Below are 16,658 nucleotides of genomic sequence, written 5' to 3' on the forward strand. Positions count from 1 at the left end.
AAGCTCGACAGTAGATTGCCCCCGAACCCGCTGACGGGTGACGGGCTTGAGAAATACAGCACCTTTTGTGCCATTGGTATGCTGGATGGTGAAGGAAGCGGGGTTTCCCTGTACCTAGCTAGCTCAGCACGTCTTTTGCTCCAGTAGGAGATCTGGCTTCGTTACAGCCACCCAGACGAAAAATATACAAACAAACAAACAAACAAAAATTTAGGTCCCGCCGCCACGCAAGACCCTGCGGCGGGATTTCGGTCCAGGGCCGGATACCTTGTTAGTTTCCGATTCGCCTTTTCCTAATGATCATTAATAATGTGTCTGAGTTTATCGAGCGCTAGAGGCCAGGCGTAGCATGTCGACCATATGCAACATGGAACAGGTACGGGATAATCATATCCGCTTGGAGTTGTTCAGAAGCATCGTGAATCTGGGTCCAGGCCTCGTGGATCTTTCAGGCCGCCAAATGGAAGGTGCAATTTGACTGGGCTGTAGGGTTTAGGCATGGAAAACGGTCAATGACCGCGTAAGAGACGGCAAGTTGGCGGTGTTAATATGCATAACAACCCGAGGCGAATGGTAGCCAGTATCACAAGCGCTACCTTGTCTTCGGCAAACTTCCTCTATTAGGATTTTCGCCCATTCTCTACATGTTTGGTGGTGCTCTTCCTGTCCCCCTTCTGATCATTGAGTCAATCTACAACTTTTGCTTAAGATGCAGATAATGGCTGCCGAATACTCTATAGCAATCACCATCACTCGAGAGAGTGCTTCACATCACTGAAAAAGCTCCAATCAATTTCACGCCGTATAAGGGAGCACTTTCGTATGAGGCACCAATACATACATCTCGAGTTAAGGTGATTGGGGCCAGTTATGATAGGCTGAGTGTTAGACCTTGGCACCTCATGAATCGGTTTGAGACCAGGACCTCGCATACCCTTCATTATCAAGGGAGCTTCATCAGAATCATTGGGTGAAGCACCCAGTGATGGACTATTGGTCATACGGGATCGGTCAATGGCCGATGTTGACTGAGAAGCGTGGTTACCAAGATTACGCGCGCGATCAATACCCCCTCATCCAATACCAAATCAACAGCAAGAGGCAGACATTCATCGATCGTCGAGTCCATCGACCAAGATGCTATTCGCACGCTAGCATCTGGACATGAAAACAAAAGGCCCTGCCGCACCCTCGACGCCAACCACGGTAGCTTCAACATCTGTTCCTTCATCGAGTTCCTGAAGAAACGCGCGAACTGGATCGTGAGGATCCTGATCGAACCCGTACTACATGACGTCTGGTCCAAGCTCCAGCGTGACACTATCACTATGCGGTAACAGTCATGGCAAACCGCTCTCGTACGATGTCCGACGTAGGTGGGATGACCGGGACTCGAAAGCAAGACAACAGTTCCTCTTCCACGTATACGGACGGGATGAGAGCCTACTTCGCGATAGCCCACGACACAGGCTTATCGCATTCTCGACGTCATTATTGGCCAGCCCCTCGATCTACAAACGTTAGCGAACGATACGTCGATGCGACGAAAACACTTCTATACCTAGCTGATTGAGATGATAGCTCAGTTGCCGAAGCTAGAGTTCAAGACGTGAGCCTCGCTGATGCCAGACCAAGATAGGGTACCAGTTGTCGACAAAGTCCTCTCCATCCCGCCAAGCCAACATCATATCAACCGCAACCAAGCGAGGTCTCTACCGACATGTAACCCGGCAACTAGCTTCATCTTACATCGACATTTTGCTTCGGGATCATTACTACCCTGCTATTGACCAAACGTGACTCCCAGTCCTGCATTGAGTGAGCCATTTCCCTGAATCTCTTCCAGTTTCTGGTCAGCAACTCCCTCTTTCATCCAGCCCCTCTGCCATCGCCGATTCATGTAGGGGGTTACCTTATCGAAATGTCTCCTTTGACGGCTTTGGTCGGGATGGTTCCATCGCCGTCTCTCAGATGGGCCACCCACCATCCTGTTGCTTGACTCACCCGAGGTCGGTGTTGCAGGTAAATCAGTCTTTGCAATAACTGGTGTTGCCGTACCTGAGGTCATCCTACTTATGGAAGGCGAAATCGCATCCAGGATGGGTCGATCAGCGGTCATATTTTCGATGCATGACATGTCGTAGTGATGGCGTAGGGCCTTTCAATCGAGGGCTGTGTGTACTGAAGCTCTATTGCCTTTTAATTTCCTCGAGGCATCATATGGAACAAAGACCCGGATGCGGAGTGCATGAGGATGGACGGAGCAGAGTTGTGCATCGAAAAACCCGTGAAGGTGCCTCATTGGCGGGATGCCATTGCTGGGGCTCCAGGTACTTTGCCATACTTCCTTATGCCTATGACTACGACTCCTCGGGAAAATTCATCATCATTCGAGTCTTCGCTCATAACAGGATATACATGGTGATGGTGCTGAGTTATGATATAGTAAGCCTGGACACCAGAGCCAGTTGGTGGACCTGAGCACCATGGTTCTCTTCGCGTGTCATGAAGTTCCTCCTGGTAACTGTCAGAGTCTCATTAATACCGCCACTACACTTACTGCCATTTTGGCGCCCAAAATTTTCTGCCCTGGCGAAGCACTAACAGCGGATGCGAGGAAAATTGTTATGTTCAAAGAAAGAATAGGGGCAGTGTAGGGTAATCTTTTCATGACTCCCGGGGTCATGGCTTATCGTGACGTCATATTCGATGATTAGCCGGAACTACAGGGTATGAGGGAATTTGCGCCGCCAGTTTAACAAGCGAGACAATTGCCTTCTGCAAACAAGCTAGGTTAGGGTCACACAATATGTCACAAAGTACGCGAATGCATGCCACTCAAATGATCGCTTTTCAACGCACGATGGCTCGTGCCGACCCGCATTCGCAAGAAATCCCGTGCTGCTTTGGGAGATATCATACCCTAAGCCTGATGACATGTGCCGTCGCATTAGTGAGGGAGAAAAACCGGTGTCGGTTGGGCGAGGGGAGAAAACCGGTGTCGGTAGGCGAGGACAGAAAACAGGTGTCGGTAGGCGAGGGCAGAAAAACAGGTGTCACTTAAGCGAGGGAAAAAAGCAAGGATGTTCGTTGTTGGTTATGGAGATCAGCGACAGATCCCTGTTCCGCCTTCCCCAGCCCTGTATCCTCAGCCGCTAATCTTAGAACGTATTTCCGATCGGCCTAATGCAAACCTGGTACTAGCGCGCCCCCCCACATCGAACTTCAAGAATACGAAGTTGATAAATTCGCTGGCCAGGAACTCCCGATGATTTTGTGTGTGGTGTATTTGTAGCAACACCAAGGAGGAACAGGTCAAACAGAGATGAGAAAAGTTTTAAAGACCATGAGTCTCGTTCGAAGTAAAGGACGGATACAGGAGCGTGCGTGACCTTTTGGGCGTCTCTCTAGACCCCTGCGAATGCAAGGTACGCAATGCCGGTTGGAGGAAGGGAAGTAGTTGCAGGGCACGATAGAACAGAATGCAGCCATGGCTGGCTGGAATAGGAACATGTTGGTGATCCTGTAGCCTCATGTTCGTGAACAGTCAGGGGCTGCCCAGTAGGGGTGAGGATAGCGTCTCCATGTCTGGGTTGTTGAAGCCTCACCGGTCTACAGGCTGGGAGACTGCTGGGATAGCTACCAAGAAGGCGAACAGGAAGTCCAGGGTCATTTGCCAGTCCTCACGACAGTCCTCACGACAGTCCTCTCGTCAGTCCTCTCGTCCACTTCTTTGCAAATTGTTCGTTACTTGGACCAGCCAGCCACATGTCATTATTACTTGACACTCACTGTAAAACGTCCCACCCATTTTTACGTCGCAATTTGTTCCCGGCCATTCTGTGATACCCTCGACAGCCATTCAGACAGCCTTTCCCTCAGCCCAACAATATATAGAATCTTTCACAATGGCTGCCACAAAGCATCTCATCGCTGATAGCGAGGATGCCATCGATAATCGACCCGTCAAGAAGCCAAGGCCATGGGCACTAGAATCAGAAATGCTACGTTTAGGTGCCCTTTTGCAACGAACAAATGACATCCACCAACCGAGAAAGGCATTTCAAAGAATCTGCACGTAGTAAAGGCAGCATGGACAAACATCAGTTGAGGATTTCCTCGAGAAGTCTACAGACCACCAGAGAAAATGGGCCAATATCTTCAAGAAAGCATTAGAAAGAGCAGGATGCCTCTTAACGCTCATCAATAAAGATGAGGAAAATCCTTTTATATTCCCTGTAGAGTAGTGCCTGAAGGAAGGTGTCACTGAAAATATCCTTATAGATGATATCCTTCACCATTATGATGAGATGGCACGCAATGCAGGTTGCAGGGCACGAGAGAACGGAATGCATCCATGGCTGGTCGGGATGGCAACTGCTTAGAATCGGAACGACAGCATTGTCAGGGCAGACGGGTATGAACCGCTCACCGGTCTGCAGCTGGTATGGCAGGCCCACGAAGCGAGTAGTCCATAGTCAAAGGAAGTTGTAGGGTCTAAGGAATGTGAGAAATAACCAGCTCATTGAACCGACTTATTGAACTTGCTCGTTGAACCAACTCGTCGAACCATCTGATCTATATGACTTCGACCACGCTCCCAAACGAGAGCTGCTCAAGTAACAGTAGCAAACATCCGCCTATCACACTCAATAACGAGGATGACGTGAAACAAGCTTTTGAGAAATAACTTGGATGGTGCAAACTCGACGGATGCAAGGGCAAAGGAGATAAAGGAAAAGAACTCAAGAGCGTACTGGACCACGTGCGACACTGCCATGGGAGCTTCGCGAAGGGGCGTAAACCAAGAATAACCAAAAAATGTGAAGAGTGCGGGAAGCCTTGGTCGGCAAGCAATATATCTAGGTGCTGTCGTGCCGCTAAACAGGAGTGAAAACAGTCCCAAGCTGGGAGCCAACCTTCTGACGAAATTATTTCACAACACTCTCTCTACAAAGAACTTTTGCAGGATCTCCACAGTAAGTTCATCGATGGCGGAGAGGCAACGACACATAGCCAAAAGATCGTTCAAGAGACTCATCCCCATTTGAAGGATGCTTCAGTTCACAACCTGGATGCAGACCAAGGTGACATAGAAGCACGCTATTGCGCTGCCGGCGAGGACCTCAAAGTCATACATTCCCTTATCATAGCCCACAATCAGCAGCACTGTCAATATCCAATCTGCAAACGTCCTATTGCATTTGATGGACAAATGGATAGATGGGCTAGATCGCAAGATTTCTGTGCAAATCCTCAGCCGCGAAATAAACAAAGAAAGTGTTGAATATTGGAGGGTTCACCCTCAACTTCAGGATTAAGGTTCAGGATTAAAGTTTGAAGCCCTAAACTTAGATCATAGGACTTTCATCTACCATGCAGTACCCCTCACTCGGTCATACCCCTCTACCGGTCAGCAAAAAAAATAGTCTCCCATATAAAATGCGATTTTTCAACATAACGGCAAAAACTTGGCAAAAATAGCAAAACCAAGTTCACGTTTCGGATCAAGATTAGAATTGACTGTATTTTAATATTCCCTTAGTCTTTTAACTGCGCGGCCTGCGCGAGTCCGTACAACTAGTAACTCTTCCCGCCTCTGAATTTGAGCCCTCATCCTCTTCCACTCCTCCCACCTCAATTACATCCTCAACAGCCTCTATCTCTTCAGCTGCTTGGTCTGGCTCAGAAATAGTATTACCAACCACTAGAGCCTCGGCTAGTGTCATGAACTTCCTGTTGGGATTCGGTATCGCCTTTCTCTTCTTGCCTCTGCTCAACCGTCCGACTTCTTCCTCTAGACTGGCTACTCTTGAGCTTAGCGAGGCGATCTTTGACTCTTGCGCTTCAAAACCTCTCGATATCACAGAATACCGTCTTCTCGTTGAGGGACTTTTGTTCTTCCCCAGATCCCTGATATGACGGCTGGTCTTTGGCGTGTTATCAGAGTCGCGTTGCCCGTCGCTGGGGCCGTCCGATGCAGGCGTCGTTTCCTTCTTGGCTGACTGAATCTCTGGATGCATAAGCGCTTTCCGCCGAGAAATCGGCCAGTTTCCAGTCACTCTCCAGCCAGAAAGGATGTTTTTCTTCGTCATGCCTACTTCCCTGGCTTTGGCATAAGCCTTGATGAAGTTGACCTTGTCCACCGGGGCAGAATCGGTCAGGCTTGTCAGTTTTTGAAGTTCTTTACGATAGGCAGCCTTGGAGGCATTGAACACCCCATTATCAAGTGGCTGTAGGCCATGAGAGCAGTGGGCTGGCAGGTAACAACAATATACGTTGTTCAAAAAGCACGTAGCCATCCACTCATCCTGGATTTTGAGTTAGCGACATTCTTTATTCAGAAGGCCCGGAACGGGCAGATACGCACGGATACGTGGCTTCTATGGCCATCTAATATGATAAGCCTCGCATCGGACTCATCTTCCGGTTGTGTTTGGGGAAGATAGACCTCTCTGAGCCACTCAATTGCGATATGGTTGTCTGTCCAGCCGTTGTCGGACGTGATATAATACCAGTCGGCTATCTCCTTGAGCTCTTCGATAAACCACTGTTGTTAAAGTTCTTTGCCTTTAAAGATAATCCCCGGTTTCAGAAGACGGCCAGTTGCAGTCACGGCTTCGAGAAAGCTAGTCCAAGTGCGGGACTGAGAGCCTTTGAGGAAGGCCTTCATCTTGGGATCGCTGCTGCCGATAACTAAGGAATCCAAGCCTGGATTCGCAATAGATTAGCTCAATCAATGGGTATAACGACAAATACTTACCAAATCCAGCCATTATACCGCCCTCATCAACGTTAACCGTGTTCTCAGGTTTGATCCAGCCATATTCTCTCTCCCGAATGTCAAAGTACCAATTGACGGCGGTCGGGGTAAAACAATTGAACCTCGATGCTTCCTGGCGTTTTCCTATCTTCTTCTTTATGGATGGATGGCGTTTCACGAACCTGGTTAGCCAATGGACACCGATAGGCCGTTCCCTGCCTTGTTGCCGTAGGAGGGCAGCGACGGTGGCGCGAACTTGACTGTGGGATGGAGCATAGCCTAGGGCCTCTTGCCGAAGTATCCAGGTAATCAACCTGGCCTCTTGAGACTTGGATAACAGCCGGCTAGGATGGGTGACTTCAGATTTAGGCGGTATGCCTCTTAGTCGATCAGAAAGAGTGGTCTGGGGCATGCCATGCTTCTGGGCGGCCTCATGTTGCGAGAGTCCATTATCTGTGACATCCAGCATGGCTTCGATAACATCATCCTCTGTATAAGGTAATTGAGGCATTTTCAGCGTGGTTTTGAAAGGCTGGTATAGATAAAAATCTGATGAGACTTGGCGGAGGGAGGTTGATGAGGGAGGCGTTTTGAGACAATCCACATTAGTTCTGTACGGTCATACCGCAAGCGTCACTGGAGAAGGAATGTTAAAATATTAAATCTTACGCAATTTTAAATACGGCAGCTATTTTCCCACGCTAATAGCTTCACTTTTGGTCAAACACTATGCAAGTGAAAAATCGCATTTTATATGGGAGACTATTTTTTTTGCTGACCGGTAGAGGGGTATGACCGAGTGAGGGGTACCGCATGCGTGTTGGAGAGCGATGAGAAATGTAAAGATGGCGAAGCGATAGGGAGGCTTCTTTTTAACGTCGCTGAGGGCTTCTCGAAGCTAGGGAGTTATGGACAAGCGGTGAAGATGTATTGACGGGATGTGGAGCTGAGCGAGAAGATGCTTGGCAAGGAGCATCCGTATACACTCGCTAGCATGAACAACCTGGCAAACGTACTTGATAGTATGGGCCAGTACGAGGAAGCAGAGAAGATGCATCGACAAACGCTGAAGTTGAGGGAGAAGGTTCTTGGCAAGGAGAATCCGGACACACTTACCAGCAGGAACAACCTTACAGGGGCTCTTTACTCTCAAGGCAAGTACGAGGCGGCAGTAAAGATGCATCGACAGACGGCGGAGCTGATGGAAAAGGTGCTTGGCAAGGAGCATCCGGACACACGTGCTAGTAGAAACAACTTGGCACTCTTGCTTAACAGGATAGGCAAGCATGAAGACGCAGAGGAACTGCACCCACAAACGCTGGAGTTGAAGGAGGCACTAGGTCCAGACTTGCTTGGGGGATGATCAGGGATTGACTCATAAATACAAAAAGGGATGAGGCTAGCCTGACTTCTGGCCCTAACGGCAGATCTAGGTAGCGTTGTAAGTTGATGCTGCAACTAGCCCGGCGGCTTCATTGTTAGGCAGCGCGAGTGAGAGTTCATATGGAGGGAGTAAAGACGAAAGGATGTCATGAAAGACAGTAGGTTGAGTTGTTTCCTTGGCTTCATGGTTCAGACCATTTGAAAGGTCTGCGATCTGAACCACCATATCCTGAAACTGTTAGCTACTGAAGGTCAAGGTAAGGTTGAGGTAACTTACTTCACTAAACTCAAGAACGGGCTTTAAGGGTGGAAAGATAATCTTGCAAACCAATTCGGGATAATATTCATGATCGAAATAGCCCAACCATAGTGAGGTATAATATGAGTATACTCCGCCATGTTCCGAATCGCATTGGCGAGAGAGAGTTTTAAAATATGGATATTTGCAGAAGTCCTTAGGTCGGCTATGTAATGAAGGTAGCGCCAGGCTGCACATAACAAAGAACACAGTATTTTTTATACAGTTTAAGCGTATCCTAAAGGCTTATACAGCAACTAATTAAACCTTAAGTAAGGCTAAATTGTAAAATAAGGCATAGAGGTATAAATTGCCTGCAGTCGGGGGAAACAGAGAGAGGCCCAATGGTAGCAGCTACAGAAGAGGTAATTAACAAATGCTTTGCGAATGATTCGTCTTTCAGAACCCTTGGAAAAAGATCGGCCAATTTCTGTGTATGGCATCGACTCACTGGCTGCTGTGGAGGTTCGTAATTGGATACGGATGCATTTAGGGGCTTTGGTGACGATGTTGGACATTATGGACGAGACATCCTTGGTGACACTCTGCGTCAAGGTTGTTGATAGAATGGTGCCTGCTGGTTCCAAAGGTTGAGATGGTATACAAAGTTGTTCTAGATAACAAGGTCTTGTAAGTGAATATGGATATCATTTTACTAGACCGAATTTGAGGAATCAAACACGAAAACAAGAGGTAATACCAAAGCCAGATGCCTTGAAGCTATAAGCCCCATGATTTATAATATAAATAGTATTAAACTAGGAAAATCTCTCTTTTCTCTTCCATATCCCACTTCCAGTAATCAATTTCAGCCAATCCGATCCGACGATACTCGTTCTTCCTCAGCCTAGTAGGCACAAGACCTAAACAAATACATTTTCCGAATTGCTGGATGTCCTTGGAACTACTGAGAAAGGCCTCTTCATCTTCCTTCACATATCTCGCCATGAAGAGGCATGTTACAACTAGCTTACGAGATGATAGTAAACGGAACTCATCTATATGCGCCTTGCCGATTTTAGTGTGTAATGCGCGGTCATACAGATTCTTACCCCTAGGCCGCAGGACCACTTCGCGTGTGTATCCCTTCAGTCGAATAGTACCACTTTTTACCTGGCCGAAAGGGCTTGTTCCAATATTACTGCATTGGACAGTCAATATTTCAGGATCGCTTGGAGCTTTAACAGGTAACTCCTCCATGTATTCATAGCGGCGAAATCTGAATTCAGGTGTAATTATCTGGCTGCCGTAGGTGAGGATGCCGCAATTCAGTTTCATCGAGAATAAAGCCAGTACTGCACCGTGATTAATAGACGCCCATGACCAGGAAGGCGCCACATAGCCTTGCCCCCTTTTTGCTCGTCGAGGTCGCACATTTCTTCCTCTCACTGACATCCAAAGGAGCCCACGGATTATATCTCTTTTCCATAGACCAGCGACATACTGGTCGTCTAGAATAAGACTCATTGCTTCCGCAACGGCCGAGATTGCGACCATTCGGTCTTTTGGTTTGGTTATATTTCTGCCGGAATATTTTCCGACCAAGTCGTACCAAGCATCGTAAGCCGCTCTTCTCGTCTTCTTGGCGGATCGTAACATTCGTGATACTGGCCATGCATCATAATTGATAACAAGTCGCTTCAACTTCGCGTAGTCTGACAGCCTTTGGATGTCTTTCTCCCAAATTGGTTTTGCTTCCCATAGTGCGGTCGTTGAACAGAACCAAAAGACTGTCCCTTCGCAATACGCAAGAACTCTACCGGAAAGTACTTGTTCCTGCAGGGTCCAAGCACGATAATCGAGCGGTCCCAGTGGACCCGGTGATCCACTTGGTACTCCAACATCTCGAGACCAGAACAATTCCCCGTCAAGCAATCCCTCTTCGTTGTAAAGAGGTAGAACTATTGGTCGGCGGATTAAAGGATCGCGCCGGCTAAAGCAGCCCCCAAAAGGATTTGGTGAGTCTTGTGCGCATATTGTGACCAGGGCATTTTTATAAACATCGCGCATCTTGATGGATTCTCGCTGCCAATCCTCAGGATCGTCCTGGATGATGCATAGGGCATAATCCATAGGTAGTCGCAGCCAAGAGCCTTTGTAACAGCAATCGCATCTAGGAAGGTCTTTGGTAGCAACTGGATTGGGATACCTTGTTGCATTTGGCCAAAATTAGTGCGGCATGTTTTGATAAATGGTTTCTTCCCCCAGCAGTAACTGAGTGCCACATAAGGAGCCATGAGCCCATTTGAGATTTGTAGAACTGGATCTTCGTCGGCTGCAATCGATCCAAGATAAAGGACACGTGTCGGCAACAAGGTAGGACATGTTCCGCAGTACACAGAACAATCATGATGGTCTTCAACACATGTTTGAAGCCAATATTTAGCCAGACTTAAGCTCCGTTGTGATCCTGTGTGGGTATCAGAGGGATCGTGGTATTTGTTGGTATACAATTGAAGTGATTCTGAAGAACGCAAATTATTAGTATGAGTCACTCGTAGCTTGAACATAGTTGTTTGGGGCTTACGGGGAATCAAAGAACATGAAATTTGAAAGTAGCTGTTAGAACAGTTGACCAGAAACCATCGATCCGCGGGTCCTGAGTCCGTGATTGTGACAGGGCTCGAGCGCAATTCTTCTGTGCTCGCGGGCGATGAAGAACGGTGTCCGGAAACGGTAACACTAGGATATTTAAACTCGTAGGCAATAAACTGACATAAAGGGCATTTCGTCTGAGTCGCTGATTCCTCCAAGGCGCGAAAAGATGTGAATAGCTCGTGCGGGAGGTTGTTTGGCACATGTCCAAATTTAAGAGAAAGACACTGATTACAAAGATCCATTTGATAAAGAAGCAGAGAATTCTTTCTCCGAATTTCTTAACGCATTTGATAGTTGCGGATGTCTCTCGAGCGTCCTGATAGAGCCGTCTACAATGGCGATGTATTTTTGTGTTGCTTAGGCATTAGCGTTAGGCATCAATGCATTGTGTCACCTATCACAATAGCTCAGATCTGACTATATGGGAGATTATCAACGTAAGTTCTATTTCAGTACACCGAGAGGCACATCAAACGCAAGACAGCGTTTCACTCGAAATTATAAATCCCACACTATAAGCAGTTAATTACTTCAAAGGATGTATAAATCATCACATTGTTATCAATGCTCGCCATTCCTTTTACCGCTATTAAGGATCCGACACTTTACAATATTTTCATTACGGTTTTCAGGGCAAGCCTCCTACTCAAGAATTATCGCCAGAAATGCATTGCGTTTCTTGTTTTTGACCAATCACGGTCTAGTATTCTCGCCCCATATTTCCCGCGATGGAAACGCACTGCGACTTGAGAGATAAGATTAGATCACGTTTTATTGGACAGCGGAATGGAGGTTCGGAATTATTCCGTTCCGGCTATCGGTGCTTTGCAGGGGGTTAACCGTAACCTATAGCTCATCTGAGGAGCAGGGCCTCAATTTGGGTTAACTAGACCGCATCTCGGCGTTAGCTCGATCTCAATTCCTGTTGGAGTAGTCATTGCGGGATAAAAAGAGAAAATCAGGCAAACAGCTTCATGGTAAAGTCTCAGACATAATAACTATCAGTCTACCGTAAAACATACAGAGAACCTCATAAGACAACAGAAGGTAGCCTCAAAATAAAGAAAATAGTCCTACATCATAAACTATCTATGAGTCCCTTCAAGCAGTTATTATCTAGCTACATCAACAACAGAAGCGTAAGAGGAAATTCAAATTATTACCATAACTGTCTCGATTGGCATACTTGCGGTTATAATAGAAAGGTATTCACTCAAAGGTGCTTAATTAGACCATTCAATAAGTTTGGCCGCTGAGTTCACCGAGGCTGACGTTAAGTCAATGCGAGCTATGCGTAAAGCAGTCTATAAACACCAAAATTCTCAATGTGGCTGGCCCTGAATTATCTTACTCGCTGTAATGGCCAAAAGGTTTAGTTACTAGTGATGTCTCTCACCCGAACCTGACCGCGCACTTGATATCGCCTATCGACTAGCTCGAAACGAGGGCAGAATCTGTCATCATTGCCAAACCGCAGTTCGATATCTCTCAATAATGTAGAGATTTCCAGAGGCGTGATGTTGTCGTCAAGAAGCAACTTGATCGTCTTCAAGCATCCAAAATACGGTAAAATATTGAGCTCCTCCAAGTCTCGCCATTTCTCCGCATTTACAATAACCTGTTCGACATGCGACAGTCGGCTGCCGTACGAGCGTCCAAGTCGTACTACGTCTTCGTTGTCAAAACAGATGTCCTTCCACAAAGAGTCAGATAGCCACACAACATCCTGCGTCGGATCAAGGTAGAATGACCACTCAGATCGCTCGTGGTGCCTGAGGTAATAAAAGCTCCTGAGCGTGTGTTGACGCGATTCTGCGCACACAGACAGAGCAATTGGGTGCTGGTTCTCACGAGACATCCGCCAAAATATTGTTCTCGGATTTCGTCCAAATCGGCGCGCATCCTCAATATCGAAATCCTCGCTGTCACCGGAAGCGAGAGAGGAACCTCCATTGGAGGTGCCGTCATTGGACTTTTCTCCACGATTGGGGACTTGACTCATAGCATCGCCTTTTTCGACATCGTCCTCTTCATCATTATCCTCGTCGCAATCATCCTTGTCAAGCCAATTTGAAATGGTTCCGTATAACTGAAGCCTTGATAAATCATAGATATCATCCGAATCAACCTGCGGCAGTGACCGTATCTCAATCACGCGAGGATCTGGCCAAGTTGCCTCCCAAATCTTCAAGCGGACATTTTCAGGAAAAGTAGAAAAGCTGGCGAACGACAAAGGGCCCAGCTCGCGATTACTAGGCGGCATGTTCCAGGTTTTGGGTTTAGACTTCTCTCGAAGAGCCAGCTGAGGCGAGTACCCGTCAGCTGTGGGCAATCGTTGACTCAGTTTCGTGACAGGATAAGCCGCGGAATCTAATTCAGCCCTCTCTGGAGATCTTTCTTAGACACCTGATTTGCCATGTTTGCACGTCGAGCCGCAATTTGGTTCGGAAATTTCCAGTACACATTGGAGACCCAGGTGCGAAGCCCAAGCTCGTCGAGCCCAGGCTCAACAATAGTTACTCGTCGTACCGTCGTCTTTGCAAACCCCTCAACAAGCCCAAAAACAGCATATGCAAACCGCGCATACAAGAATTCGAGTCTGGCTCCACCAAGTGGGTGAACCATTCGGTTGTGGAAAACATTTGCAGGAACGGACAGGTCGTCAGCTGCAGAGAAATAGTTCATGATAAGGCGGTAGCCCTGAGATGTCATCTTTGGCACGAGAGCGAAGGCGCGATGATTGAAGTCTTCCAGAATATCTGCACGGAGGTGACAGACATTCGCCCGACTTTGATAGCCGACTCGTTCGTCACCGAAGGCGACATAATCGCGCATGCGGTTTTGTTGAAGCCAGGGGAATAGTTCTTGGGGGACGAGGAAAGCTGGCTTTCCCTTATTACCGGAAACAAGGCAGCAGTTCATCGAAGATTTGTTTTCCATTAGCTCATGTTCAATGAGAAGCCATGGCTCTGGAAGGTGGCCGTGCGGAAACTGCCAATCCTCAAAGTCGCAGATGATTGGGAATGGGAGGTTATCACTCTGTCCTAAGAGAAGACATAAGCAAAGCATAGAGTCTCGGTGGGAGAAAGCTTACTACTAGGAACTTGCAAATAATACTCCGCGAGCATCAGCACACCTTCACTGCTCATTATCACGCTTTGCTTCCCTAAGCGGTCGTAACTCAGAAAAGCGTCTTGAGCATTTCCAGCGATGATTTGGCACGCTAAAAGCGCTGTCTCATGACTGATGCCATAGGCAAAATTCGAATCGAACTGACCACTCTTCTTAACCACGTCGAGACGGGGAAGACGTAGGAGTGTGCTCTGGTAGGTCGGATAGTGAGGATGCCGAATAACAATAGGAGGGGCCTGGCATTGCGGCGCAATCCTGTGCGGGCCATATGGAAATCGGATATCCATGCTTGGGAGAGTTTTGCAACAGAATTAACCGAGTAAAGAAGTGAGGGATTTTTCGTCGTATTGGGGGAACGACGCGCAATTTTATTTCTTTCTGCTCGACCCGACAGTCTGGTTCGCCCTAACGGCAGGTGGATTAAAGTGACAGGGAAGGGTACTTATTTCTCCTTTTGTCATCTCACTTTCTTGGCATACAAGTGTTAAGAAAGTGGCCCTATCTACACCTAAATCCTTAACAAGTGCACAACAAACGTTTCAATCTGCGCTTTGCGCAGTCGCAAGCCGCGGCGATGGCTTCGTCTACAGCAGATTGAGGCGTTTGTTGTGCTCTTGTTAAGGATTTAGGTGTAGATAAGGCCACTTTCTTAACACTTGTATGCCAAGAGAGTGAGATGACAAAGGAAGGTGTCGCACTGGATGTGCTTAAAATGGATTGAAGGTCGGGTCATTCAGAATGAGCAGCAGTAGTGAGTTGATTGATTGTTCTCCTGTGTGGGGTATTCCATCCCACAGGTTTTACTTTAAATCACCTAGCGTGATTAGTAAGGGCTGTTGTTCCTGAGGATCATTGAGACCATGCCCGGCCTGCGACAGAAGGTGATCGAGGCTATTCTGGCCCTAATATCGATCGGTATAGGGTGAGAGGCGAGATCCCGGTACGGGGCCGGCTGGTCCGAGCGTGGGCGTTCCACTTGGCCGGCTCCCGATTCGGCTTTGGGTTCTTCTCAAACCTACACCTCTCCTCCTTGTAAGCGGCAGCAACAGCAACAGCGACCATGCTCTTCGCGGCTGGCCTGCAGAAGATCCTCGCCCCGAAGTCCCGCGGTGAGTTATCCACCAATTCCCTGCCCTAACCTTCCGCTGCACATGGTGGCCGGAGCGACGCGTCTCGAGAGACCGACTGCTGACGTTGTCGACATGCGCAGGTATAGCTGTTAGCGATGAAAACGATACCGATCCTCGACGAAACGATGCGAGAATATACGAGACGACAAGCTTGAGCGGGCTGGGCAACGGTTGAAGGGAGTCGGTGTCTCCAAGCATCTCAGAGCCGGACTCGCCACCTTTGTCGACCCGAGATGAGCAAATCCGACTGCTTGAGAGAGTTTCGTACAATCTAGCATGTCCTACAGGCCGATCTGAACGTCAAAGCCATCTATAATCCCAAGCACCAAGAACTCCATCACCTGGCTAAGCGAGGCAGTGGGTAGAGTGCCGCCCGAGGGAGCTTGGCAAGAACAACCCGATTTGGACTCAGTGAGAAAAGGGAAGTAGCTGACAGCGGCACCAGGTAATGGCACCAACCAAGCTTTGTAGCTAATCCGAGCGACCATAAAGCATGTCCATAGTCTCCTGCCAGGCCCCTCTGCCCTTGCTGAAAAGGTCAAGCGGCCTGAAATGGTACGTTCCTGTCCCTCGCTAATCCGAAAATCGTGGCTAACGCGTGGCTACTCAAAGGACCGGCCATAATTGAGATTTAGATAGCCATGCTTGCACTGTAACCGTGCATCCTGCCTGCTATCCGACATCATGTCGTGTTTCGTGCAATTGGGGGCTTTTGGCTCACCAGCCCCGAGAGAGAACAGCTGCTGCGCCCCCACGTGGCTGTTTACACTGCCCCGCAAATTTTCCACTTCCCTCCATCACGCTCTCTTCCTCTGCATTCACTACTGAGCCACAACGCGACCGAGTTTCTTCCTTCTCCAACGCCGCTGCTCTTTCCTGGCTGCTCTATCTCGATCCATCTTCCTTCGTCGCATTTCCCTTACGCAACCAGGTACGCATTGAGTTGCCGGCGTTTGCTTGCCTGACTGATCGACCAGAGCTCCAGTAGACGAGCCTCCTTACAAGACCTCCTTCCCGGCGACTTCCCTCCTCGAATCCTCGTCAGCGAATTCTCCCCTCGACTTCACTCCTTCCAAGGTGAAACTTACCTTCGAGACGAGCCCTCACGAGTCGATGCGCAACTCCTAGGAGGCGCGACAGGCATTCCCCAATCGAGACCACACCTTCCGATAGCCGCACTGAGCGGGACGAGATGTTGGAGACTATCATGGACGACCTGGCGAAACAGATAGGGGCTGGGCTTGCTATGCTGCAGGAGCGCAAGGGAGATCCACTGGCGCCCGTGCCCAAGGTCATCATGGAGCTGACCGAGGAGCTCAATGGTTAGGCCACAAAGATCCTACAGGCCTCTACA

The 16,658-nt window shown here is 48.3% G+C and overlaps 6 protein-coding genes across 8 annotated transcripts; 3 read left to right on the forward strand and 3 right to left on the reverse strand.

Moving 5' to 3' along the window:
- Window positions 1-161: 161 nt before the first annotated feature.
- FOXG_20906 (uncharacterized protein) lies at window positions 162-3,766 on the forward strand. Of its 3 annotated transcripts, XM_018401229.1 has the most exons (3): window positions 162-270; window positions 321-3,197; window positions 3,260-3,724. In XM_018401229.1, the coding sequence occupies exon 2, from the start codon at window positions 2,131-2,133 to the stop codon at window positions 2,479-2,481; it is 351 nt and encodes a 116-aa protein (XP_018251794.1). In that variant the 5' UTR covers window positions 162-270; window positions 321-2,130; the 3' UTR covers window positions 2,482-3,197; window positions 3,260-3,724. The 3 variants fall into 3 exon arrangements, with proteins under 3 accessions (XP_018251794.1, XP_018251792.1, XP_018251793.1); XM_018401227.1 differs by having other exon boundaries at window positions 321-3,766; XM_018401228.1 differs by having other exon boundaries at window positions 336-3,766.
- An 849-nt stretch (window positions 3,767-4,615) lies between these two features.
- On the reverse strand, window positions 4,616-4,780 carry FOXG_20907 (uncharacterized protein; the record flags this gene model as incomplete). The annotated part of the gene is made up of 1 exon (XM_018401230.1): window positions 4,616-4,780. One exon carries the CDS (start codon window positions 4,778-4,780, stop codon window positions 4,616-4,618), a length of 165 nt encoding a protein of 54 aa, XP_018251795.1.
- Window positions 4,781-7,721: 2,941 nt separating this feature from the next.
- On the forward strand, window positions 7,722-8,126 carry FOXG_12459 (uncharacterized protein; the record flags this gene model as incomplete). Its single annotated transcript, XM_018392253.1, has 1 exon — window positions 7,722-8,126. One exon carries the CDS (start codon window positions 7,722-7,724, stop codon window positions 8,124-8,126), a length of 405 nt encoding a protein of 134 aa, XP_018251796.1.
- Window positions 8,127-9,197: 1,071 nt separating this feature from the next.
- Window positions 9,198-10,517, reverse strand: FOXG_12460 (uncharacterized protein; the record flags this gene model as incomplete). The annotated part of the gene is made up of 1 exon (XM_018392254.1): window positions 9,198-10,517. The coding sequence occupies one exon, from the start codon at window positions 10,515-10,517 to the stop codon at window positions 9,198-9,200; it is 1,320 nt and encodes a 439-aa protein (XP_018251797.1).
- Window positions 10,518-12,414: 1,897 nt separating this feature from the next.
- On the reverse strand, window positions 12,415-14,461 carry FOXG_12461 (uncharacterized protein; the record flags this gene model as incomplete). Its single annotated transcript, XM_018392255.1, has 3 exons — window positions 12,415-13,227; window positions 13,449-14,086; window positions 14,179-14,461. 3 exons carry the CDS (start codon window positions 14,459-14,461, stop codon window positions 12,415-12,417), a joined length of 1,734 nt encoding a protein of 577 aa, XP_018251798.1.
- Window positions 14,462-15,234: 773 nt separating this feature from the next.
- FOXG_20908 (uncharacterized protein) lies at window positions 15,235-15,479 on the forward strand (the record flags this gene model as incomplete). Its single annotated transcript, XM_018401231.1, has 2 exons — window positions 15,235-15,283; window positions 15,391-15,479. 2 exons carry the CDS (start codon window positions 15,235-15,237, stop codon window positions 15,477-15,479), a joined length of 138 nt encoding a protein of 45 aa, XP_018251799.1.
- Between the last annotated feature and the right edge of the window lie 1,179 nt (window positions 15,480-16,658).

The sequence above is a fragment of the Fusarium oxysporum genome, chromosome 3 (genome assembly GCF_000149955.1).
Source record: "Fusarium oxysporum f. sp. lycopersici 4287 chromosome 3, whole genome shotgun sequence".
Taxonomy (NCBI): Eukaryota; Fungi; Ascomycota; class Sordariomycetes; order Hypocreales; family Nectriaceae; genus Fusarium; species Fusarium oxysporum.